The sequence below is a fragment of the Calonectris borealis genome, chromosome 22 (assembly GCF_964195595.1).
Source record: "Calonectris borealis chromosome 22, bCalBor7.hap1.2, whole genome shotgun sequence".
Taxonomy (NCBI): Eukaryota; Metazoa; Chordata; class Aves; order Procellariiformes; family Procellariidae; genus Calonectris; species Calonectris borealis.
In genome coordinates this window covers 5,523,424-5,548,747 of record NC_134333.1, presented here as the reverse complement: position 1 = coordinate 5,548,747, position 25,324 = coordinate 5,523,424, and the positions used below count along the sequence as shown (strand labels likewise).

The window sequence follows — 25,324 nt, the reverse complement described above, 5'->3', positions numbered from 1 at the left end:
AGAACTTGATGACTCTATACGATGGAAGATCTCCAAAACGTAATTGATGCAGACAACCGTGTTGATGTTTAGAAATCCATCCAGAGAATTCAAAAACAACTCCACAAAAGCGTAGCTTAGGAGTGTTTCTTTAATATTCATTATGCACCCACAAGAAGACACATTTTTAAGACCAACACACACCTAGAAGACGACTCCATCCAACCCTGCTCGCACTGGAAGCTTTCTTGGATAATTTTAAAGGCCGTGTGGTTTCTCAAAACTATAAAAAGCGATACAAAAGCAATTTTGTACTAGTACCTGGAAAGCCTTTGCTAATGCTTCCCAGAACAAAACCATCCTTTTTCCTGTTGTTCCCTGTACTGACTGTAAAGACGGAAAAAAATTCAGTTATCCTTTCCCAGCAACAGAGGTAAAGCATTCACAAACAACAGCTAGCGTTTTCATAGCCTTCCGCATGTTATAAATTGCTTTCCCAGTCCCTTCCCTGTAAATAAGCAGTACAAGTGGTAAGTATGGACGCTGCACATCTTCACACCTTCCAAAATAGCTTAATATTTACAGTCAACATCTTGTGAAAGCTGCAGCAAAACCTCATTTTAGGCACACACACATCAATTATTTTGCGAGGATTTTCATTTTAAGTACTCTCAAGTCAATACAACAAAAGCAATCACTTAAGATTTGGATACGAATTTAAGTTGGCAACTTTTGAAAGAAGCACCTTGTAATTACACGTTGAGAAGTTGATGGCACCTTTTGTTTACCAAACTAAAACTTAATTTTGATGGCAAAATTCTACCTGTTAAGTCCAAAAACACTGAAAAAACACCCGCCAGAATACATTCAAGACTACTCATAGGTCAAGAGCTTTAAACCGTCAAAATGTGCCTATAAATACCTCGTTAGAGCTGTCCAATTAAAAACATGTTCTACAGTTCAGAGATAAACAGCTTGTACAAAAAGGAGTGGAAGCCAGAGGCAGGTCCCTGCTTCGCTATGCTTTGCATACTTTGGCACCAAACAAGACCAATTTAATGTCTTTCAGATTCCTTCTGCCGCTACCAACGCCAGCTATAAATCTGTTCCAGCACACGAGGGATGCTGTTCAGTTCTTCAACGCTTCCAGCAACTGTACCGAAGAGTATTAGGATTGGTCTCACTCACCCAATTTTCTCTCAGCCATTTCCTAACATACCTCAATGCAGAAGATGTTGCAGCTTCCAGCACCCGCATCCTCCTGACTAACAAGGACTTTCAAACAACAGACAGAAAATACCCAGATGGGGTAGGGTGCCAATCATTTAATATCTAGGGTATAATTTATTTACTACCTCAAACTTCCAAGCTTTTGTAGTACAGTCTTTTTTCTTTTTTTTTTTAATTCATACGGTGTTTGACTTGATAAAGGACTGTTTCTAAACCAAAATGCCACAGAAAATCTCACTCAGGAGCACGTTAACTGGCTTCAAACTCATAACTCATTCCACAAGACTCGGTGCCATTCAACATTTTTATCAATGACCAGAGGGGAAATAGAGCAACTGCCGACTCAGTTTGCAGATCATGAAGCCCAGCAAATGGTAAGCAACAATGCGGACAGCGTGTTTGTACAGAGCAATGTGACCCGTGTAACAGCGGCCTGAACTCACTAACACAAAGTCTGTTTTCACAGAGCCCTGTACAAACACACCTGCAGCACAAGGCTGCACCCCAGCAGGCAGGAAAAATCCAAGTTAAAACCTCTTCATGCCATGCAGTAGCAAAAAGGATAAAAATACAGTCCAGGGCTGTGTAACAAAGGAACAACAAATAACAATAAAGTAGCAAAAAAGATGTTTATCTCTGTACATTATACAGATGGAGTCTATTCTAGACTCCTCTATGCGAGTCTTCTAGTCACAAATGTGGAAAATTTTAAGATGCAGCAAGCCGTAACAACGCAAAGGGAATGGCAAAATGTCCTACAATAAGCAAATTCAGAGATCAGACTGTTAAGGCTCTCAAGAGGTTAGGACTAAGACAGAAATGTTATATATGCCCTCACATAAGAAGAGGCAGTGTACTAATGTGTGCTTGGGCATAGTAGAGAAGGACATAACAAGAAGCAAGAGCTAAAAGCTGAAAACAGAAAAATCTAGAAGAAAAATAAAGGAAAATACACCTCTCATTGACCAAACTACCAGAACAATCTATAAAGGAAAATGTTCACCATCACCAGCTGTCTTCAAGAGAAAGAGATACTGTAGCCAAGCACTAATTCCTGGACTCAAAACTGGGTCAAATGATGGAAATTGAAGGGTAAGTGACACCTGGATATTTAAAGCAGACATCCTAATATCAACTTCTGGCTGTAAAACTGTGAACAGCTAAAATCGCAAATTAATTAATTGCTCATAGAGCTGCTTGAAAGTGGAAAGTGCCAAGAATTACTATGGGTTTAAAACCGTACGGTAGGGAAAAAAGCATATGTCAACTGAAGAAATGTTGGCCCAGTACTGCCAACACTTTTTGATCACTTTTTGATCAGATGAACTCCTAAAGCTCTACATCCCCACATAGTGAGTGTTAGGAGACTAGTTAGGAGGGTTTGGTTTTGTTTCAGAGGGGGTGGGTGACTCAGAAGAAGCTGAGATAGCTTAGACATGGTTTGTGGGACTGTAAAATAAAATGTTTCCTTTCCTAACCAGTTAACCATGGCAATAGAGAACATCACTGCACGACAGAAGAGAACAGAAGTGACACAACACAGAGCAGGGAAAGGCACAACCCAGACAGGAAAGAAGGTCCATATAAAATTAACTTACCACTTGAGTTCCAAAAACTCACACTGAAGATCAGATTCTCCTGTGATCTCTAAAAATGGAACCAATACTATGCAATCTACTTTTTAATGCATTTCCCCCTAGTCTTCTCCTCCCTTCCTTGCTCATGTAGATGGGCAAAAACCAGTCACGGTTCTGATGTTCTGCTTTGCTCAACCAAGAGGTCAGCATGTCTTGCCAAGGAGGTAAGAGCAGTGTCCTTCCTGGGCTGTGCCTACACCAGAAACTTAACCCTAATCGAATGATAAATGAGGGTCTCCAAACAATACTAACAGGTTTTAGAAAATCTCAGACTAATGCTTAAATAAGAAAACATACCATAGAAAGGGCTACCTCCCGGACTGTTCTCAACTATGTTTGTCAAAGGCAAATTCATGCACCAGGATCTTGTACCAGTTGGAAGCTTAGGATAACATATTTTGCAGAGAATCCTATTCTTTCCCTCATTCCCCCACATTAACTTTTTCTTCTTCCAATTAGTAAAACTAGGCAAAAGAAAATGACCCTATTTATTCTCTTGCAGCATGGAGAAAAGCCACCAACTTACTTTGCCACGTGACCCATGAGCAGTCATGGCCCACTGAAGGATATAAAAATCAAATACATTTGCCTTAGGCAGCACCTAAGAAGCTAGTCCAGAGGAGGGCAACGAAGCTGGTGAAGGGCCTGGAGCACAAGTCTGATGGGGAGCGGCTGAGGGAACTGGGGGTGTTCAGCCTGGAGAAGAGGAGGCTGAGGGGAGACCTCATCGCTCTACAACTACCTGAAAGGAGGTTGTAGCGAGGTGGGGGTCGGTCTCTTCTCCCAAGTAACAGTGATAGGACGAGAGGAAATGGCCTCAAGTTGCGCCAGGGGAGGTTTAGATTGGACATGAGGAGAAATTTCTTTACTGAAAGAGTGGTCAGGCCTTGGACCAGGCTGCCCAGGGAAGTGGTGGAGTCACCATCCCTGGAGGTATTTAAAAGCCGTGTAGATGAGGCGCTTAGGGACATGGTGTAGTGGGCATGGGGGTGTTGGGTTGACGGTTGGACTCGATGATCTTAGAGGTCTTTTCCAACCTTAATGATTCTATGATTCTATGAATTGAGGTTGAAGCCACTGACAACACGCACTCGTTAGAAGGGCAGATTTTAAAACTCCATGCTGTCGGCCCAGATGTACAGTAAGCCAGACTGCCTAAGCTGCTTGGGAACAAAACTTATCCCTGACATTCTGCCAATTAAAAAGCATAAAATCCCCGTGCCATCAGTGCTCAGCTCAACTTGCTGGAAGCGGCAGGACTAGAAGCACAGACCAGCCAGTAACAGCGATGTGCTCGGTTAGCTCTTCGAATCCTTTGAGGGGGTAAAAACCTACCTATCTTCTTGGCATAAGCAAGAATACCAGAACTGAGGTTCAGACTGGCCACATTTCGACCCAGTTTAGAAAACCAGGCATTTCTGCTTGGAGAAAGTTATTCGATTATACAGGCTATACAACAAACTACAAAAAGAGAGACGAACAGTTTGTGTTCCGTCTGGCTAATGATGCAAGTAAGTCAATGTACGTAGGAAGAGGAAATTATTGTACACATATACACATATGGCTCATAATATTTCAACAATGAAAAGGAGAAAGATAGCAAGAAAAGATTTTCTTAACATCTGTGAGTAACTGGGAGCTCCACCGGATTTCAGCAATATGGAGACATCCACAGTATTCATTCTTTGAGTTCAGTATAGTTAACCTAAAGAATAAAGTTATTGCAATTACAAAAATAACACTAAAAAATATATTTACTTATTGCAGCAGTCTCATGCATTCACACAGCTTTCGCTAATGCTTTTACAATATTCTGTTAGCATAACTGACAGCTATTGTTCATGATTACTTGAAGTTACAATGGTTCACAAGTTTGTCTCAGCCATGGGGAAGACAGTCAATCAAGAAGACGGCAGAGGCAGACAAGTGACAGACATTCCTGCGACAGATAAGTAGTACAATCTTTTAACCAAAGGACCAATCTTGCCAGCAGCCCACTCAAAAATAACCCCTCCAGCAACAGAAAAGGGAAAAAGGTTGGGATTTATTTGGGTAAGCCACCCAGCAGACTTAACTTACAATTTCAGAGCCTAGAGAGAGGAAAGAGAAGGAAGGTCAGTAACATCCTTCCTCCTTCAGTACTTCATTTCACTGCCTAAAGCCTCCCAAACAAGCTGCTGTGCTGCCCTGGTCAGGGAAAGATGAAGTATTACTGGACAGAGCAAAGCTAAATGCCTTTCACTGGAGCTGCCCTCAAGTTCAGCACCTGCAAAAAACAGTCAAAAGCAGGGGCTTTCCGTTAGGTTTTTCTAAGGTTTGGGAGCATACAGCAAAAAGAGAAGAGGGTTTACGCCCTTTGTGCGGCTTCTAAAGCTACACAGCACAGCAAAAGCAAGACAATCCTACAAAAAAAAACCCCAAAGCTGCTTAATCACCTCATTGCGGCGATATCCTCCGATGCCATTTCCTGCTCCTTTGGCAATTTCAACTTTCAAACCACCCTTAGCTTTGAGGTTCCTTCCACCCTACCATAGAGAGGACTCGCAGTAATTTCCAAGTACATAATCTTTCTCCTCCCCCTCAATACCACAGTCTTTATCCTTAAGGATATCTGACTTTCTTATCCTTATACTAGCTACTCTTTTCCACAGGGTTACTTATAACCCCATGATAATGTCTCCACGCCCTCTACAGCTTTCTTTATACCCATCAGATTGCTTTGGTTGCAGTTATGGGGAGGTCCCCCACTCCCTCTTTTTTCTCCAATCCTCAGTTGATCCCTCTGCTCAACAATTCTTCTCCCTTCGTCACCTTTTTATGCACTTCAGATCATTCATATCTTCTTCTTCTCAGCTGGTTTAGGTCCTTTCCTTCCCAAACCCATTTCCCTCCAGTGCTATACGTTTCCATTCCTGCTTTCCCCAATGGCACTGAGCTTCCTTTAGTCAGGCACAGGGGAGGGAAGAATAGCTCTCAGCAGCTCTCTCACCTTTAATCCACTTCTCTCCAGCATGTCAGAAGCTCAGGAACCTGAATATCACCTCTGCTAACCCTGCATTGCTAACCTCATCTCTCCCCTGCCCACATCAATGCTCAACTCGCACTCTTGCCAAACTAATCCTCCCAAACCCAGAATCTTTCCAGTTTCTTTCCAGAAAGAAGGCTGGTAACAATAATGAGAACTCTAAAATGTTTTTTTTTTTCATCCAGTGAGCCTCTTCCATTAGCCACATCACTAATCCCAAGGCATTCCTTCCGAACAGCTAAAAGGCTCCTTTGACCCATACGCTTTACTCCTGACCTTTTGTTTCTCTTCCTCTCTCAAGATGGTTACATATCCTTTTACTTCATCAAGATCACAAGTAGATCACCCAGGAACGAAACTCTAGGGATCTCTATAGCCTCCCTCCCCCTCGCCACACCACATCCATCCCTTCTTCAAGCCGCGTAATTTTAGAGCACCACCTCCCTTTTGTCGTGCCCTCTTGGGTCTCAACAGACTAGCAGTAACACAGGGTCACATTTTTAGTCACACTCGGTCAAAGAACAGAAATTTCACCTGCTGAAGCTTAGAATTAAAACTGCTAGAAATTGCATGAAAAAGGCATTCTTAACACCAACAGAAACACTCCTACAAAGGGAGCCTGCATACAAATTTGTGACTTCACACTAACAGAGTGTCTTATTTTTGCTGTAGTTTTGAGACCCATATTTTATAGAGATGATCAAAGCTGCACGCTGAAGGCAGGCGTATTTTTACCTATGCTTAGCAACGGTCCCAGCGCAGCTTTCACTCAGCATAGCAAGCCGTTTCCTCTATTGCACACCGGTGTTATATCACAAGTGACCTCGGTCTGAATATAGAGAAAAAAATCAAAAATCTTCTCTGAAAGTGATTTTGATGAAGAAGAAGGAAAAACAAGGTTTAAAAAGCCTTCTTCCACCAATATACTTCAGACAAATGATTAGACTGACCAACTGTCAGGGGTACGTCCACAGGCACTTGAGCTCCCACCAATTCAGTGTGACCTTGGCCAAGATACCTGGGCCCAGTCTCCCTCTAATTACCTCTTTCATAGCTCATCGTTTTCACGTTCAGCCCTCTGCAAGCCTTAACCAACTCCAAACTCATCTTCCCAGAGGACCGATTCCCCTTTTCCCTCGAAGGAAGCTTTAACACACAAAATAAAATGTCTTCTCACTGGTAAATTTTCAGGGAGAAAAGAACAGAGAAGTTACCCTACTATAAAAACAAACCCTACCTTTTTATTTTTCACTCAAGTCTATGAGAAAGACAATGAAAGCCTGATATTTGGCATGGATAAAGTCCCAATTAAAAATAGCGCCCTTTCTTAAAGTCAAGGGAAAACAGGGTTGTGACTAGATTATTGTTTTCAAGCATGCTCTGCAGCTTTTAAGATTTCGGCAGCGGGTAATGGAGCCCTGTTTCCTCTCTGACATCACTACACATTCTCCCTGCATGACCAGAGCAATGACACAGTAACAGGTTTTGCTGCTACAATTTTTTTTTTGCGAAGGGGTTGCCCCACAAAAGGACAAGAACAAGGACGCCCAGCAAAAAGCACATGTGAACAAGTTGTGCAATACACAATACAGAGCTAACCCATTTCTCGGGTATATCCTGCAGTACCCGACTTGTTTTAGGTTCCCCATCTCTCCCCTCCCCTCCCGAAGCAAACTATTATGAGAAATGCATCTTCAAACCCAAGATCTGGCTCGCTCCACTTCCTGAAACAGGAACTTCAAAACCTAATCAGACCATTTCAGTATTAATTACGACTCATTTCTTCATTTAAGGAAATAAACGATGCAAACCAGCCCCCATGTTTCGGCTGCGTTAGGAAGCCATACCTACAGTCCACTGATAAGGTAATGCAAACGGTGCCGTCAGCCACGCTGATACGTATTTTCTCATGCGTTTCTAACACAGTTTAATAACGACTTATGAAGCGCGCATCCCCTAAAACACCCAGAAGGAACAACATAAATGAATTACTACTGGATGTCCCGACCATTTTCAAGATTGCACCTTAATGCTACATTAAGTAGAATTACGCAAGCTCCGCAACTATAAAAAAGCCTCCAAGACCTTTAGATGAAAATCACGGGTTTAGGTGAAAAGCACTATTCCAACTTCGGGTTTCCAAAACAAAATGACACATAAAAGCTCATCAATAGCTGTTCTCGAGCTGCGTTTATTCTCACTCCTTTTGTTTTTCTTTCTAACCTCGAGACTCTCTTGGGCTGAAGTCAGAAAACAAAATGTCATTGTTTAGGCTTAATGAGTCAACGTTAATTTTCCCATTGTTTAGTTAAATCCCCTCTAAAACATCAACAGTGGCGTTAATTACGTCGAAATACTAATGCCTTCTTGAGGGGGGGATAGAAGAAGGAAGACGCGTTTTCCACAATGGGGGTCGCTGGCACATGCTGGGGGCAGCCGGACCGCCGGGGATGCCTTCGCCGGGGTGCGGGGCTGGGGCGGGGGCAGCCCCCGCCGGGGAGCGGCGGCGGGCAGGTGAGCCCCGCGGCCAGGCGGCGGCCCGACCCGCATCCCGCCGCTCCCGCCCAGCCTCCGGCCTAACAGACCAGAAAAACGACCGGAAAAAAACCACCAAAACCCACGCTCCCGCGGGTGAGGGTTACCTCAGCGGGGCGGCCCCCGCCGGTCCGCTCCCCCCCGCCGCCGTTACGACACGGCCGCCCGCTGCGCCCCTCCCCGGGCCGGCCCCCTCCCGCGGGTCACCTTGACAGCCCGCCCCGGTCCCCCGCGCTCGCGCTTTTGTGTCGTTACCCGCCGCCGCGGAGCGCCGGGCCCGCGCACAAAGCCCCGGCGGGGGGCGGCCCGCCCCGGCCTGAGGGGACCGCGGCCGCCTGGGGTAGAGTGGGGGCCCGCCCGCCCCCGCGGCGCGGCCGTTACCTGGAAGTCCCTGTCCTCGTTGAAGCGGGAGAACCTGTCCGCCATTTTGCGCCACCGCCTCGCTCAGCCCGGCCCGGCCCGGCCCGGCTCGGCCCCGCGTCTCCGGCCGCCTCCCCTCAGCGCCGCCCGCGCCGCGGCAGCGCGCCCGCCCCGCCCCCGCCGCACCGGGCCGCTCCGCGCATGCGCGGCGGGGCAGGTCACGGGGACGCCCTCACGGCGGCGCCACCGGGCGGAGCGGCGGGGCGGGCAGGGGGCGGCTCGCTGCTAGGGCTCGGGCGAGACGGCAGCGCGAGGGCCGCCCCGCTGACGGGCGGCTGCCGGGGGAGCGGAGGGCGGCAGGCACCGCCGGCCGCACCGTTAAGCCTCCGCCGCGGCGGGTCGGCCCCGCCCCCCCCGGGCCCCGCTGCGGTTTGGCACGGAGCGGGCACCACGCATGCGCCACTCCCCGCCTGCGCGCGCACCCTGGCAACCAACGAGGGCGCGAGCTGCTGTAGAACCGCGCAGCGCCCCCGCGTCCCGTTCTGCGCGCATGCGCAGAGTCGTCGGGCCGCGAAGATTCGACCCGGGAGACGGGAGGGCGCGAGCCCCGCTGCAGCCTTCCCGCCCTCCCGGCCCGAACCAATGGGGCTGCCCCAGCCTCTTGAGTGATGGCGGTACGAGCCAATAGGAGCACGGGCTCGCCACCGCCCCCAGGCGTGCGCCGCGGGTCACGTTGGCTGCTGAGGGGGCGCGTGCGCAGACTCTCCTCCGAGGGGCCCTGGCGGGAGGCGGGGCTGGGGGGCGCTGGGAAGGGGCGTCGGGACAGCCCAGCACCCCTCGGGCGGTGGGGAAGGGCCCCTGGCCCAGCTAGCCTGGGGGCCTGGGGCCAGCCCCGAGGCGGGTGATGGTGCCCGGGGCCGGCCCCGAGGCGGATAATGGTGCCCGGGGCCAGCAGTGAGGTAGGCCATGGTGCCCAGCACAAAGCCTGAGCTGGATCACGGTGCTCGGAGCCAACCCTGAGGTGAAGCACTGTGGCCAGGGCCAGGCGGAGCCATGCCTGTAGCCCTGCTCCCATCCCAGGCCTTCAGCCAGGCCGTAGGGGCATTGTTTCACCTCTGAGCAGGGAGGCGTGTGCCTGGCTTGCACAAGCGTAGCTAGGTCCTCATATGTGGTGATGGAGGAGCAGCGCCCTGGGCCTGCATGTGCCATGCGATGCCTGAGGTCTCTGTCTCACAGCAGCCCACAGGCCTTGGAGGGCAGGGGCCACGGCAGATGGGGCCCTGCCTTTCCATCCATCGCCACAGCTGTTACCAGCTGTCTCTGAGCATGGCGGCGTGTGTCACCGTCTCTACGCTGTCCCTGACAGCAGGAAAACCGGATTCCATCTGTCTCTCCATTCATTCCTTTTCTTTCTCTCACCAGAAGCCTCGCTGCCCGGATCCTGCTTGCATGCTGCCCTCTGCCGCCTTGTCAAGGCAGGGTGAGGAGAGAGGAGTTTGGAAACGGGTCTGTCTGAAGTGTGTTCACCAGACCGTGCCTCCGTGTGCGCCACCAAACCTGCCGATGAGGTGAATGCCTGTGACGGCAAGCCCTGCGCAGTGAGGCTGTGGGTCCGGATGCAGGGGAGGCCGAAGCGGTGGTTATGCTTTGTGCTAGGCGGTGTGGCTCGTAGCAGAGCTGACTTGATCTGTTACTGCAGTGTGCCAGGCTGGGCTGCGCTGCCAGAACTCCTCCGTGGAGCTCCCTCACGCATCTGCCTCTAACTTGCCAGGCGGGATGCTGCTCTCATCCCACTGCCCACCTCAGCAGCCTTGCAGAAATCCCCCCAGGAAATTCCCCTAATCTTGGCTTTCTCCGGGGACCAGTCAGCGCTGTGTTTGTGCTGAGAACCGAAGCAGCCTGCAGAGCCCTCCTGTCATGCTGCTTGACTGTGCTTTACTCTGCTCCCCACAAAAACCTCAGCGCTGGGGTTCACCCGTCTCGTCCTGCATCAGGGCTGTGTGGTCCCACCCGTCGTGGGACTGCAGGGCCACTGCCTGGGCTACCGGTCCAGGGCTACAGGCCTTGCCCTGCTCTGCCTCTCCTCCACGGGTCGTGGTCTCTCTCCTGACATCCCCATGGCTCCTTGTGCCCCGAGCCCTGCCCTGCAGCTTAGCCCTTTGGAGGGTAGAGAAGCTGAGGCACAGAGGGGAGCAGCCTTTCTCCTTCCAGGAGTCACCGCTGCATTTTTGGAGGGGACTGTCCCCCCTTGTCCTCCCAAAGCACCCAGACGGGTCCAGGTGGGCGGGGTGGAGCCGGAATCCCTGCCCGGGGATCCCTGCCCCGTGGGCGGCTCGGTTGAAGGGACACGCGTGTCCTCCAGTCACCCCACCCGTGGGTCCCGGGCGGGCACCCTGGGCCCTGCTCAGCACCAGGGCCGTGCCCACGAGAGGGAGCTCCTGCTCCACCCAGGCAGGCAGAGGGACCCCCTACCCACACCCTGGGACCCCCCACCCACCATGGGAGGTCTGAGCTGGACGTGTCCCCGCAAGGAGATGGAGCCGTTTCGAGCTGGGTGGGACAAGCCCCGGGCAGGGAGCATGGGTGCCCGGCACCCCCGGGGAGGGTGGCAGCTCCCCCAGCAGGACCCAGGAGTGCTGGTGGCTTATGCCCCTTCTCAACATGGCCACCCTCACCCCGCTGGGTACACGAAGCCGGTGCTCATCGTCACCGATGGGTGGGGGGCACCCAGCCCTGCCTGCTTGGACTTCGGGGCGAGGGGCTTCTGGCACCCTAGGCGTGCTGAGGTGGGGAGGAGGGGTGCCCCCCACACACACCCTGGGACTGGATGAGGCCCCTCACCCCCTGCCTCAGTTTCCCTCGGTGCTGCAGGGCTGAGCGGAGCCCGGCTGTGGCAGCAGGGAGCTGCGGCAGGGACTCAGCCTGCTTTGGGGGGGTCAGCCCTGGCAGAGCTCGGGCTCCTCTGGTGCCCAGGCCAGGGGACCCCCGACCCCGAGTGTGTACGTGTGCGGCGTGCACCTACGGGTGTGAGTGTGAGTGCGTGTGCGAGCAGGGGGAGGCCGGGAACCGGGAGTGAAGGAGGCCCCTTTCTGTGGGCCAGGGGCCGGGAGGCGGAGGCCAGCGCTGCGGCCGCCTGGGCCCCTCTTCTCATGTAAAGCAGCTTTGTGCGGGGGCTGCGGCCCCCCGGCCCCCGCCGCTTGCCGCGGAGGAGGGAGCCAGTGGGGGCCCAGAAGAAACGGGTCCCCCTCAGCTTCTCCCCACAGCGAGGGCCCATGCCTGCTGGGGACGTGTGCCTGCTGGGGGACAAACCTGCCCCACTCTGCCCCCTGGAAGCCCCTAGCCTGGAGGGGCTGGTCATGGGGACAGCTCAGTGTCCCCTTTGGGTGCAGGGACAGCTCAGTGTCCCCATGGGGCACGGGCACAGCTCAGTGTCTTTGTTGGGCACAACTTCATACCACCGTCAGGCATGGGGACGGTTCAGTGCCACCCTTGGGGACAGGGACAGCTCAGTATCCCCATCAGGCATGGGGACAGTTCACTGTCCCCATCAGGGACAGCTCTGTGTCCCCACTGGGCATAGGGACAGCTCAGTGTCCCCTTCAGGCACAGCTCTGTGCCCCCTTTGGGCACAGGGTGACTCTGTGCCCCCGTGGGGCACGGGGACAGCTCAGTGTCCTTGCTGGGCACAACTTCATGCACGGGGATGGTTCAGTGCCACCCTTGGGCACAGGGACAGCTCAGTATCCCTGTCAGGGACAGCTCTGTGTCCCCACTGGGCACAGGGACAGCTTGGTGTCCCTATTGGGCATGGGCTGTGCCCACTTTTGGCACAGGAGTGACTCGGTGTTCCACGGGGACGACTCAGTGTCCCTGGTGGGCTGGGGACAGTTGGAGTGGCCGTGAGACACGGTGGAGGCAGGAAAGGGCCTCGTGGTGCTGCTGCAGCCCCCCCACCATAGAGGGGGATTTGGGTGGTGCTGGGGACAGGCGGGCACCCAGGGGACCCTGAGGGCCACCCTGGGCCCATGACATGGGCTCGTCTGTGTCCCCACACCCAGCGCTGGCAAGGGCCAGGTATAAATAGCAGCCAGCTCTGTCACCTCCTGTCACATGCCCGGTGCTGGCAGGGGTCCCCCCGCCATCGGCCAGGGGCACAGCTGTTCCCAGCATGGGGAGGGAAGACCACGGGGGCACCCCGTCCCCTCCCGCCAGCCATGCAGCAGGGCACCCCCACCACGGGGGCCACCGGGGCCATCGACCCCCACCCCATACATCAGGGACAGTCCTGGGGAGGATCCAGGGGTCTGGGCCGCCCGCGTGGGTCATCGCTGTCACCGCCTCGGGAACGCAGACCCTGACCCAGCACGGGGCCCTGGGACAGAGCCAAGATGGCCGGACACCCCCCCACCCCATGGGGACCCACTGCCAGCGCCGGGGGCTTCCCTCCCTGGGGACAAGCAGGACATTTCCGACCCGCAAAGCCTCCCGCCACCCCCACCTCGCACCACCCGCTCCCATGGGCAAAAATTGTCACCGCTCGACCTGCCGGTCCCCGAGCGACACTAAAAATACCGCGTCCTCCTGACAGCGACAGCTGAGGGACCGGGCGGCGGATGCCTTGGGGACCCGCGGGGGGGCCGGGCCGTGCGGAGGAGCGGGGCTGCCAGCCCTGGGTGCCCCAACCCTCTGCCCGCCCGACCCCCTCCCAGCCGGGACAGTCCCTCTCACTTCCCATGCTCCATTTTGGGGAGCCCCCAGCATCCCGCCCTGCCGGGCCTGGCCCACTGCCCCCTTCTCCCACCAGGATGCAGCGAGACGGTGGCCGGCGGCACTGTGCCCAGCCGTGCCCGCTCTTGCCCAGCGGCCGCCGGCACAGAGCCTGGCCCCGGCACGCTGTGGCGGCTGCGCCTCTTGCTGTCCCCCCAGCCCTCCCCGAAGCCCCTAATCCATCTCTCGCAGCAGGAGATGCCTAAGCTGCCTTTTCATGCCGGCTCCTCCGCGCGCGAGCTCGCCGCGCTTTCAATACCGGGCGCTGGCAGGAGATGTGTCGGACAAGCTGAAGGGATCCCTCCCCTGCCAGGAAGGTCAAGGTGTGCTTAAGCCAGCTTCCCCCCGCGCGCCGGCACGGGCCGGCGTCCTGCCAGCCCGGCTGGGGTGGGCTTTGTCCCCCACTGGCACCGGGTGGAGGTTGGGGAGGCCCCGTGGCATTGGGGTTCTGCCATCCCCGGGGGTGTCCGGGCAGTTGGACCCTCATCTTGGTGGGTGCTTGTCCCCCCTTGCTGCTCACAGCCTGCTCTCGGGGTCACCCATCAGCCCTCTGGCCCTGTCACGGGGACCCTCCAGGTGCCGGGGTTTGGCTAACGCGCTGTGCCCAGTGCCTGCCAGCGCCTCCTGGGTGCCCGCTGCAGCCACGCCGGCAGTGAGGGCTGCCCCTGGGGCTGGGGCACCCCATGGGCCACCCCACAGCTCACCCCACGGGTACCCCAGGGCTCGGCTCGCCCCACAGCCCACCCCACGGGTACCCCAGGGCTCAGCTCACCCCACGGGTACCCCAGGGCTCGGCTCGCCCCACAGCCCACCCCACGGGTACCCCAGGGCTCAGCTCGCCCCACGGGTACCCCAGGGCTCGGCTCGCCCCACAGCCCACCCCACAGGTACCCCAGGGCTCGGCTCACCCCGTGGCCCACCCCACGGGTACCCCAGGGCTCGGCTCGCCCCACAGCCCACCCCACAGCTACCCCAGGGCTCGGCTCGCCTCGTGGCCCACCCCACGGGTACCCCAGGGCTCGGCTCACCCCGTGGCCCACCCCACAGGTACCCCAGGGCTCATCTCGCCCCACAGCCCACCCCACAGGTATCCCAGGGCTCGACTTGCCCCACGGCTCACCCCATGGGTACCCCAGGGCTCATCTCGCCCCCAGCCCACCCCATGGGTACCCCAGGGCTCGGCTCGCTCCCAGCCCACCTGGCCAGTGCTGCTTGTGGACACCTCCCACCCCATTGCAGACCATTAAACCAGTTTAGACCAGTACAAACCAGGCCTGAGAACAGCAGGCACTGGTTCCTGCCCTCCCTAACCCACAGGATAGCATGCGTGCAACAAAGCTGGGCACGGGCGTGCAAACACACGCGCGCACACACACGTGCCAGCAGACCTTTCACACAAGCACCCCCCAACGCTGTCAGCCCCCAGCCCCGCTCCCATGTCCCCACGCTCGCCTCTCCTGCGGGTGCTGTGTGTGCACATGCACGCGTGTGCACGCGCGTATGTGCACGCGTGTGCCCGCTCACGCACGGGGGGTGTGGGGGGCCCCCACGGTGCCCGTGCCGGGGGCCCCGCATCCCTCTCTGTTCCCTTGGTGACGGACCCCCATCCTCCGCTGGCACCTTGAGCCTGCCGCCAGCCAGGGCTTTTGTAGCTGGTTTTAATTAGAGGCTCTTAAGTGTGAAACAAAGCCGAGGGCAGGGGCCGGGGGGGCCCTTCCTCTGAGCTCCTGGGGGACCCCCTGGGGTCCCCATCCTGCCTGGCATCGCCTGGTGCAGCTGCTCCGTCCCCCAATTTCTGTTTCGCCCTTCTCCATGCCCATCCCCAAGGGATGGGGTGGTGGGAGCTGGTGTTGCCAGAGCCTCCCCCCTCCAAAATATTGCCCTCCCGAGCAGTGTTGGCCACCAGCCCAAGAGCGGGGCAGTGTGCGGGGCCGGTGCCAGCTGCTGTGCCCACCCTAGCGGCACCCATGGGTGGGCACTGGGGCTCCTGTCCCCGGGGAGGAGGCTCAGAGAAGGGCCAGAGCTGCCCATGGCTGGGCTGCGGGTGCTGGGCACCGCTCGGGGTGCTGCTGGGTGTCCAAGGCCGAGACCTGGGGGGTTTCCAGCTGTGTCCCCCATCCCTGGCCCTCCTGCGTGCAGGGAGGACCTCACAAGCACCCTGGCACCCCGTGGCACTGGAGGAGTCCTAGGGGAGAGGGGCTGCACAGGCACCATGCCCTGCTCCAACAGGGACACCCTCCGGAGGTGGTGGCACCCACGGGCCATCCTCTGGCAGGTGGTGACCTGGGGACCCCGGGGTGCTGGGGGCAGGGGACTGGCAGACCGGGTGCTTACCAGCATCCCCCAGTGCTGGACTGGGATGAAGTGAGAGCGGAGCAGTGGGGGGATTGGGTCTCCTGGGTGCCCCCCACCCTGAGCAGCTCCTGGGGGGCTGCAAGGGGGATCCCTGGGGGGAGCTGGGCTTGGCCCCATACTCCCAGTAATGCCCAGCCTGGCCTGCTGGCAGCACCACCCTCTCCTGCTGGGTGCCAGGATGGGTCCCTGTCCTCGCAGTGTCCCCTCTGCCCAGGATGCCAACCCCACACCCCCACAGGGAAGTTTTTGGGGAGGGGGCAGGACCCTCTCCCACCCAGCACGCCCCTGGCAGCACCTGGGGACCAGGCTGGGAGCCTGGTGACAGGGATGAATGGGACCAAAGGGATTCCCCGGCCACCCTGCATGTCCCTGCGAGGGGACACCCCTGAGCAGGTGGGACCCCACCGGCTGCCTCCCTGGGGTGTCCCCTGACACCCCCAGCCCACCCAGGGGTTCCTCCCGGGACTGGCTGGCAGGTCTGCTCCAGGTTTCCCCCTCCCCAGAAGTGCTCAGCACCCACTCCGGGTGGGACCACGTCCCCGTGTCCCTGGTGCCCAGAGGTCCTGGGGAACCCCTGTCCCGAACCACCAGGAGCACCCAGGAGGACGGGGAGCATGGGGAGAGCCACCCCCTCTGGAATTCCCCCCCATGCCCGGAAAGAAGCCAAAATCCAAAGCTTTTAGGAAGCCAAGATCCACGTGGCTGCGCAGACACCCCCGCAGCCCCTCCATCCCCGTCCCCAGCTGGCTGGGCTGGGGCGAAGGCCACCGAGGCTGGGGACACCAGGGGGGGATCACACAAGCCAGAGCCTGCACCCACGGAGCCAAGGGGAGCTGCGGCCGGAGGAGCCACCCCACGTCCCGCCCGCAAACGGGGATCCGGGAACGGGCCGGGAGGCAGCCGCTCGCCAGGATCCGGCCTCGACTCCGGCCCCCGCAGCCCGGCGCCCTGCCAGGCCCTTCGCCAGCAGCCTCCCCGGCCGGGGACTCGCTGGGCGGCCGCCAAGCGCCGGCCGTGCCGAGCCACCCTCCCCGACGCATGGCGGCCGTGGGCTCGGCGTGGTCCCCAAAGACAGCACCCCTAGGTGCCCCAGCTGGGGGACGGGTGGGTGCCCAGTCGCTGGCACCCTTCCCACCCCGGTTCATTCCCTGGATCCACCATCCCGGCCTCATCCGGGGCCACGGGTACCCCTCCCTTCCATCCTCGACCCCTTTGCAAGAGGGGGGAGCCCCCAGCATCCCGCCAACCGCCGCGGTGACAACCGGCACGTCCGGGCCCGGGAAAGCTGACGGTGGGGCCGGGAGCGAGTGCGCATCGTGTGTCCCCCCCCCCCCACCCTCAGCTTTGATTTCTGGAGCCCCCCCTGCCCTTCCCCCTCGGCCAGGAGCCGCGCAATGGTTTCAATTACGCTCTGAAAGGCGGTGGGGCCCTCTTTTCACGGCAGCCCGGGTTTCTCCTGCTCACAACAAAAGCTTAAGTTACAGGAAAGGGAGAGAAAGGGAGGGAGGACGGCGGAGGGGAAGGAGGCAGCCAGCAGAAAGCCCCTCGCCCCCCCAGAAAGGAGCGGGACGGGGGCGGTGGGCTGCCTGCCGGGTCCCCCCCATCTGCCCCTTCTTTGGGAAGGGCAGCCTCCCCCCCCCACTCCATCCCACTGCCAAAATTTGGGGTGATTGCCCGTAGTTTCTTTCCTGGTGTGTCCCAGTCCCCCCCGGTGTGTCCCAGTTCCCCCTGATGTGTTCTAGTTCCCCCCGGTGTGTCCCAGTTCCCCCCAGTGTGTCCCATTCCCCCCTGATGTGTCCCGGTCCCCTCCTGGTGTGTCCCGGTCCCCCCCGATGTGTCCTGGATCCCCCCGGCATGTCCCAGATCCCCCCGGTGTGTCCTGGTGTCCCCTCCAATCTATCCTGGTCCCCCTGCCGTGTCCCAGATCCCCCCAGTGTGTCCCAGTCCCCCCCCGGTGTGTCCCAGCCCCCCGGCTCCCTCCCGCTGCCCTGGTTTTGGGGACAGATGTGCCCTTCGTTACGACTGGGGTGCGAGGTGTGGGCCCATGGGGGGGGGCAGGATGCGGGATGTCCCCTGCCACCCCTGGCTGATTTGGTGACATCGGGGACACCCCTGGCTGTGCAGTGGCCTTGGGGTCGTGGGGTGCTGGCTCCAGCCACGGGGTGGTGGCACCGCCTGGGTGACACCCGGGGACCGAGGGGTGTCAGGGCCGAGGCATCCTTGTTCCCGGGGGGGTGGCCGGGACCCACGTGGGTGCCAGGGGCCCACGGGGACTAATCCTGCCCCGGTGCACCCGAAAACAGATCTGGGGACAGCGGGGGACCCACTGCAGGATGTGGGTCCTAGGTTGGGTGGGGGGAGCAGCCCCACGGATGGAGGGACACGGGGGGGTGCCCAGGGGACACGAGGTGGCACCGGGGACACCAGCGGTGTGCAGGGGAAACCGGGGGGGGGACGACACAGGGGGGAGGGCAGGGGTACGGGGGTACAGAGGAAACCTGGGGGTGCGGAGCACACGGGGGGGGCAGGGGACACGGGGGGGACAGGGGACACGGGGGGTGCAGAGGACACGGCGGGGGCAGGGGACACGGGGGAGGGACAGAGGACACGGGAGGGGGGACAGGGGACACGGGGGAACTTTTCACCGTGGCCCCGTCCCGACCCCACGCCGCGGGGGGAGTTTTCACGGCGAGGAAAAAGTTTGCGGCAGGGGGGCCCTCTCCCCCCGCTCCCCCCGCTGCCCGGCCCGGTGACCCCCGGGGGCGGGGGGGGGCGGGAGGGGCCGGGGGGGGGGCTGGGCCCGGGGCGGCGGGGGGCGGGGCGGCCGCGCCGTTTGAATGTGATTGGCGGGGCAGGGGGGGCGGGGCCCGGCGGGGGCGGGGCGCGGGGGGGCCGCTCCGCCCGGCGGGGACGCGGCGCTGCCCCGCACAAAGGCGGCGGGAGCGTCCGGTGCGGCCGCTCCGCTCCCCCGGCACCCCCCGGTATCCCCCCCGGTACCTCCCCCGGTTACCCCCCCCCGGCACCCCGCCAGCGCCACCGCCCGCCCGGGGCTCCGGGACCGGGAGCTGCGCCGCGGAGCACCGGGTCGGGGCAGCGGGAGCACCGGGACCGCCAAGTCCGGGCAGCGGGAGCAGCGCTGCGGAGCACCGGGAGCGTCCGGTCCGGGCACCGGGAGCCGTCCCGCTGCGAACGGTAAACCGGGACACCGGGAGCCGTCCAGCGGGGAACCGAGCACGCACGCTCCGGGCACCGGGAGCCGTCCAGGCGGGACCTGAGTGTATCCAGTCACCGGGAGTCGTCCAGGCAGCACCGGGCACGGCAAATCCGGTCACCGGGAGCCTTCCAGGCAGCACCGGGCACGGCAAATCCGGTCACCGGGAGCCATCCAGGCAGCACCGGGCACGGCAAATCCGGTCACCGGGAGCCATCCAGGCAGCACCGGGCACGGCAGATCCGGACAGAAGGACCAGCCGACCGGCTGGGCACCGGGCACGGTAAATCCGGGCACAGCAGCTCGGGGCACCATGGGCCCCCCCAGCGTGCTGCCCGCCCTGGCCTGGCTGCTGGTGGGGCTGAGCGTGCCGGCGCCGTGCCGGAGCCAGCTGCACGGCGAGAAGGGCATCTCCATCCCAGATCACGGCTTCTGCCAACCCATCTCCATCCCGCTCTGCACCGACATCGCCTACAACCAGACCATCATGCCCAACCTGCTGGGTCACACCAACCAGGAGGACGCGGGGTTGGAGGTCCACCAGTTCTACCCCTTGGTGAAGGTCCAATGCTCGTTGGAGCTCAAGTTCTTCCTCTGCTCCATGTACGCGCCGGTCTGCACGGTGCTGGAACAGGCCATCCCGCCGTGCCGCTCCATCTGCGAACGGGCGCGCCAGGGTTGCGAAGCCCTCATGAATAAATTCGGTTTCCAATGGCCGGAGCGATTACGTTGTGAGAATTTCCCCCGGCACGGCGCTGAGCAGATCTGCGTGGGGCAGAACCATTCGGAAGACGGCGGTTCGCCGGCGTTGCTCACCAGCGCCACGCCGTTGGCTGGCCAGGGCACCCCGGGCATCCCTCGTTACGCCACCCTCGACCACCCCTTCCACTGCCCGCGGGCGCTGAAGGTGCCCAGCTACCTCAACTACAAGTTCTTGGGTGAGAAGGACTGCGCGGCGCCCTGCGAGCCCACCCGTCCCGACGGCCACATGTTCTTCAACGAGGACGAGATCCGTTTCGCCCGTATCTGGATCCTCATCTGGTCCGTCTTGTGTTGCGCCTCCACCTTCTTCACCGTCACCACCTACCTGGTGGACATGCAGCGTTTCCGCTACCCCGAGCGACCCATCATCTTCCTCTCGGGGTGCTACACCATGGTGTCGGTGGCCTACATCGCCGGCTTCGTGCTGGAGGAGAGGGTGGTCTGCAACGAGCGTTTCCAGGAGGACGGCTACCGCACGGTGGTCCAGGGCACCAAGAAGGAAGGTTGCACCATCCTCTTCATGATGCTCTACTTCTTCAGCATGGCCAGTTCGATCTGGTGGGTCATCCTCTCCCTCACCTGGTTCCTGGCTGCTGGCATGAAGTGGGGCCACGAGGCCATCGAGGCCAACTCCCAGTACTTCCACTTGGCTGCCTGGGCCGTGCCGGCCGTCAAGACCATCACCATCCTGGCCATGGGGCAGATCGACGGGGACCTGCTGAGCGGCGTCTGCTTCGTGGGCCTCAACAACATCGACCCTCTCCGGGGCTTCGTGTTGGCCCCGCTCTTCGTCTACCTCTTCATCGGTACCTCCTTCCTTCTGGCCGGCTTCGTCTCCCTCTTCCGCATCCGCACCATCATGAAACACGGAGGGACCAAAACGGAGAAGCTGGAGCGGTTGATGGTTCGCATCGGGGTCTTCAGCGTCCTCTACACCGTCCCGGCCACCATCGTCATCGCTTGCTATTTCTACGAGCAGGCTTTCCGCGAGCACTGGGAGCGCAGCTGGATCAGCCAGAACTGCAAGAGTTTGGCCATCCCCTGCCCGCTCCACTTCACCCCCCGCATGACCCCCGATTTCACCGTCTACATGATCAAGTATCTCATGACTCTCATCGTGGGCATCACCTCCGGCTTTTGGATATGGTCGGGTAAAACCCTGCACTCGTGGAGAAAGTTCTACACGCGACTCACCAACAGCAAGCAGGGCGAGACGACGGTGTGACCCCCCCCCCCCGGCCCGGCCGCTGCCGCCCTTCGGCTTGAATTTTTTGGGGGGGGTTTATTATATATATTTTTATTTTTAGATTTATTAACGTCTAAGGGGTGTCTCTCTTTCTCTTTGATTTTTTTTTTTTTTTTGTAATTAAACCTGTAAATAGCATTTGTAAATTTAATTATATATTTCTATTTAAAATGCAAAAAAAGAGGAAAAAAAAGAGGAGAAAAAGGAGAGGGGGAAAAAAAGAGGAGAAAAAGGAGAGGGGAAAAAAAAGAGGAGAAAAAGGAGAGGGGAAAAAAAGAGGAGAAAAAGGAGAGGGGAAAAAAGAGAAAAAGGAGAGGGGGAGAAAAAGGAGAGAAAAAGGACAAAAAGGAGAGAAAAAGGAGAAAAGGCAGAAAAAGGAGGGAGAAGGAGGGAAAAAGGGAGAAAAAGAGGGGGAAAAAAAGGAGGAAAAGAGGGGGGGGAAAGGAGAAAAAGGGAAAAAACCCTGCCGAGACTGGGAGAGGGTTCTCGCCCTCCCTCTCCCTCCGCTACCCGGGTTGGGTTTCCCCTCCCCGCGGAGCCGCCGGGGCTCTTGGCGTTGGCCGAGGGGCCCCGGCCGGGCTCCGGGAACGGCCCGCACCGGGCCCGCTCCCCTGCCCGCACCGGGCCCGCTCCGGGCCCGCTCCCCTGCCCGCACCGGGCCCGCTCCCTGCCCGCTCCGGGGCCGCTCCCTGCCCGCTCCCTGCCCGCTCCCCTGCCCGCTCCCGGCCCGCTCCCTGCCGGCCCCTGGAAAAAGGAGGAAAAAAAAAGAAAAAAAAACCATAAAAATCCCATTTTTCTCCCTCTCCTTTTGGAAACTCCCCAAGAAAGTCGATTTTTTTATTCCCCCCCCCCCGCCTTTGCTCGCTCCCAAAAGATGCTGGGATGGCGCTGCCCCCCCCCCCCCCGCCCACCCGGGGCTGGGGTCTCTGCCTGCCCCCTGCCCGCACCGCCCTGCCTGTACCTCCCCCCCCGGCTTGGCTACAGACTTTTCCTCCCAAATTACTTTTTAAACAGTCCTTTGTAAATACAAACGAGTCAAGCAAACCGCTAACTTATTCCTGAGGGCTTTTTTTTCCCCAAACAAACCAAGAATTAAATGGGGGGGGAATCCCCCTGGGTGCTGGGGGGGGCCGAAGCAGGACCCCCCCCGGTTCCACCGCACTGTGGGGATGAGCCAGCATCTCCCTCCAGCTGGAACAAAGAGCTTTGCAGGGGAAAAAAAAATCTATTTAACCCAAAAAATAAGGATTTTTCAATTTGTGGTGGGAGGGGGGTGCCTCTCCTGTGCCCCCCCCCCCCCCCCGGAGAAAATAGCTCCGGAGAGAAGTGGGTCCCGGCTCCGGTTCGGCTTGTTGGGATTTGGGCGATGCTGGAGATGGGATATGGGGAGTTTCAGCTGGAGGGGGGCTGGCACGGAGCTCGGGAAGGGGAAGGATGGATTTAATCAACTGGATTTAATTGAAATTAAAAAAAAATACTCTTCCCAAAATGGAGCGGGAGACCCGGCCGGGGAAGTGCTGACCCCACAGGCGCCCCAAAACCGGCCCCGGGAAGCCTCATCGCTTCTCATCTCCATCATTTTGGGGAAATTTTGGAGCTTCCGAGCGCAAAGGGGGTTTGCGGGGGGATTGAGCCGTTCCCCTTTCTCCAGCAAAGCCCCGGGACAATCCCAAAACCCCCTTAAAAATCCCAATTCTCCGGCGAAGGGAAAAGCGGGAGCCGAAAGGGTTAAGGCAGCGCCTCTCCAGCACATTTTGGAAAGGAAAAACTCTTTGGATCCGGTTTAATTTTCCAGCGATGACTTGGAAGGGGGGAGAGAAGAGGGGGAAAACGTATCCAGGGTTTTTTTTTTTTCCCCCCTTCCGTGGTTTGGAGAAGCAGTTTGAGGGATGGGATGGCCTGGCCGGGACCCCCCCGGCACCCCCCCACCCGCCTTCGGTGCCTCTTAAAATGGGAATTAAAATGGGGTTGATTTTATCTCTGCCGCTGTCTTTGCCTCCCTCCCGGGGGAAAACCGCGCTGGTGGTGACATTGGCAGGATGAGCCTCGGCCAAGGGGACGGGGGGACCCCCCTGCACCCCTCAACTCCAAGCACCCACAGGTACCATCCTATGGGTGGGTTCACCCTTTCCATCGGGAATCCCAGGGCCGTATCCAGCCCTGGCACTAGGTGCTTTGGCCTGAGGGTGCTGCCCATCGGCTGGTTCTCGTTATCCGGTCAGAGGGTCCCGCTCCCCAAAAGGCTGATCCCACCCAAAGCCGCTTTGTTTTCCGGAGGCGAAACGCGGATCGCCAGGGGACGGGGGGAATGTAAACTCTCCACCCAGGAATGCGGGAGCTGGGAGATGATTTTTTTTAAAGGCTTCGGTCTCCCGGCTTTGGAAACCAGAGCTGGGATTACAGAGGCTGCACCCGGCGGCTGAGCTCTGTGGGTGCTGAGCACCCCATGGGTGCTGCTGGAACCCACCTGGGGGTCTGTGTCCGTCCCCCACCTCGGCCCCGTGGGTTCCTGCGATGTCCCGGGAGGTTTGGAGCTGGAATTGGAGGAGTTGGGCTGGATCCCGCTGGATCCCGTGTGGCTCAGCCCAGGGCCTGTCGGGGGTCTGTTTTGGGGGGGGTTGGAGGTTTTTGGAGGGTTTTGGAGGTTTTTGGCTCTCGGGGCCGTTTGCAGCCTGAGTGGGGAAGGAGCTGGAGGGTGTCTGCAAGCAACGGTCAGCGTGTCCCCTCTCTGTCCCCTGGTCTGTCACCCCAGGGTCAGGCTAACCCTGGGGATAGGTCACCCCAAGGGTGGATCTTCCTGGGGATGGGTCACCCCGGGTCCAGCAAACCTTGGGGACAGGTCCAGGTCACCCTGGGGACATGTCACCCCAGGTCTGGGTCACCCTGGGGATGGGTCACCCCAGGGACGGGTCACCCTCAGGATGGGTCACCCCAGGTCCAACTAACACTGGGGACAGGCTACCCTGGGGATGCGTCACCCTGAGGACAGGTCACCCTAGGGATGTGTCACCCCAGGTCTGGGTCACCCTGGGGATGCGTCACCCTGAGGACAGGTCCCCCTTGGGGTGGGTCACCCCAGGTCTGGGTCACCCTGGGGATGGGTCACCCTGAGGACAGGTCCCCCTTGGGATGGGTCACCCCAGGTCCAACTAACTCTGGGGACAGGTCACCCTGGGGATGGGTCACCCTGAGGACAGGTCACCCCAAATCCAACTAACCCCAGGGATGGGTCACCCCAGGTCCAGCCCAGGGACAGGGGACAGGGACCTCCTCCTTGCACACAGCTGAGTCCCAGGCTGGTGACTCCCATCCTCCTCTTCCTCTCCTAAGCCAAGCGAAGAGGGAGCAAACGCTGGTGGCGGGTCCCACCGTGTCCCCCCGCCCAGCCGTGGCGGGGGTCCTTTGATGTCCCCTAATGAGCCCCGCTCTGTTTTCACAGCTGCCCAACGCAGCAGAAGTCAATTAAAGTGCACCCCGGCCCCTCCCGCCCCGGCAAACGCCCGCCCTGCCCGGCCCCAGAGCACCCACAACTCATCACACCAGTGTCCAGGGAGGCTCACAGGGCTTGCACCGGTGGGGACGGGGACGTGGTGGTCCCCAGGAGGAGCAGCCATGGTCAGGTCAGCCATAGGGTGATGGCACTGGGCTCTGTCCCAGCAAGGAGGCAGACCCAGGGGTGAAACCAGTGCAGGGAAGGGGGTGCTGGAGGAAGGAACTGGTCTCCCTGGGAGAAGGACAGGTCATGGGATGTCCCCAGCACTGGCTGTCCCAGTGCTCCTGTCCTCCAGGCCATGGTCACTGCTGTCCCCTAGCTGTCCTGTCCCCTGGACCAGGGGCTCCCCATCCCCTGGCCATGAGCTCTCCTGTCACCATACCCCTGGGCTCTGCTGTCCCCCTGTCCCCTGGGGACCCTGTCCCATGGGCAGTCCTGTCCCCATGGCCCTCAGGCTCCCCTGTCCCCCGGGCTGTCCCATTCCCTGTCCCCCGGGGGTCCCCCCTTTTGCCCCGGGGGGACCCATCCCACCAGCTCAGCCCCGGGTGACAATTCCCTGGGGGCAGCGGGGTCCCCAGCCGTGATGCTGGGGGTGGCAGAGGGCTGGGGAGGTGACAGGGAGCAGGGAGGTGATGAGGGTCAGCTCGTGGTGACACGTCACGCGTCCCCACCGTGCTCATTTCCGTTAGCCCTTAACGGCGTGACAGGTCCCAGGACCTCGGTG

General features: G+C 58.9%; 2 protein-coding genes across 5 annotated transcripts in view; one reads left to right on the top strand and one right to left on the bottom strand.

The window, feature by feature from the left end:
* Positions 1-8,911, bottom strand: part of GPATCH8 (G-patch domain containing 8) — a 57,257-nt gene extending 48,346 nt beyond the window's left edge. For 2 of the 4 annotated variants that reach the window (XR_012676889.1, XM_075171207.1), the window contains exon 1: positions 8,788-8,911. Coding sequence is in view for 1 of the 4 variants with exons in the window: in XM_075171207.1 (XP_075027308.1) it covers positions 8,788-8,832 (45 nt within the window). In the remaining 3 variants the exon portion in view is untranslated. The remainder of the gene's footprint in view (positions 1-8,787) is intronic. The other 2 variants (XM_075171208.1, XM_075171209.1) reach the window with 1 other exon arrangement.
* Positions 8,912-19,412: 10,501 nt separating this feature from the next.
* On the top strand, positions 19,413-22,130 carry FZD2 (frizzled class receptor 2). The gene has a single exon (XM_075171206.1). It carries the CDS (start codon positions 19,413-19,415, stop codon positions 21,084-21,086), a length of 1,674 nt encoding a protein of 557 aa, XP_075027307.1. The 3' UTR covers positions 21,087-22,130.
* The last annotated feature ends 3,194 nt before the right edge of the window (positions 22,131-25,324 follow it).

Bases quoted from the DNA above. Each gene is read 5' to 3' on its own strand.
- FZD2 (XM_075171206.1), top strand. From the start codon at position 19,413: ATGGGCCCCCCCAGCGTGCTGCCCGCCCTGGCCTGGCTGCTGGTGGGG.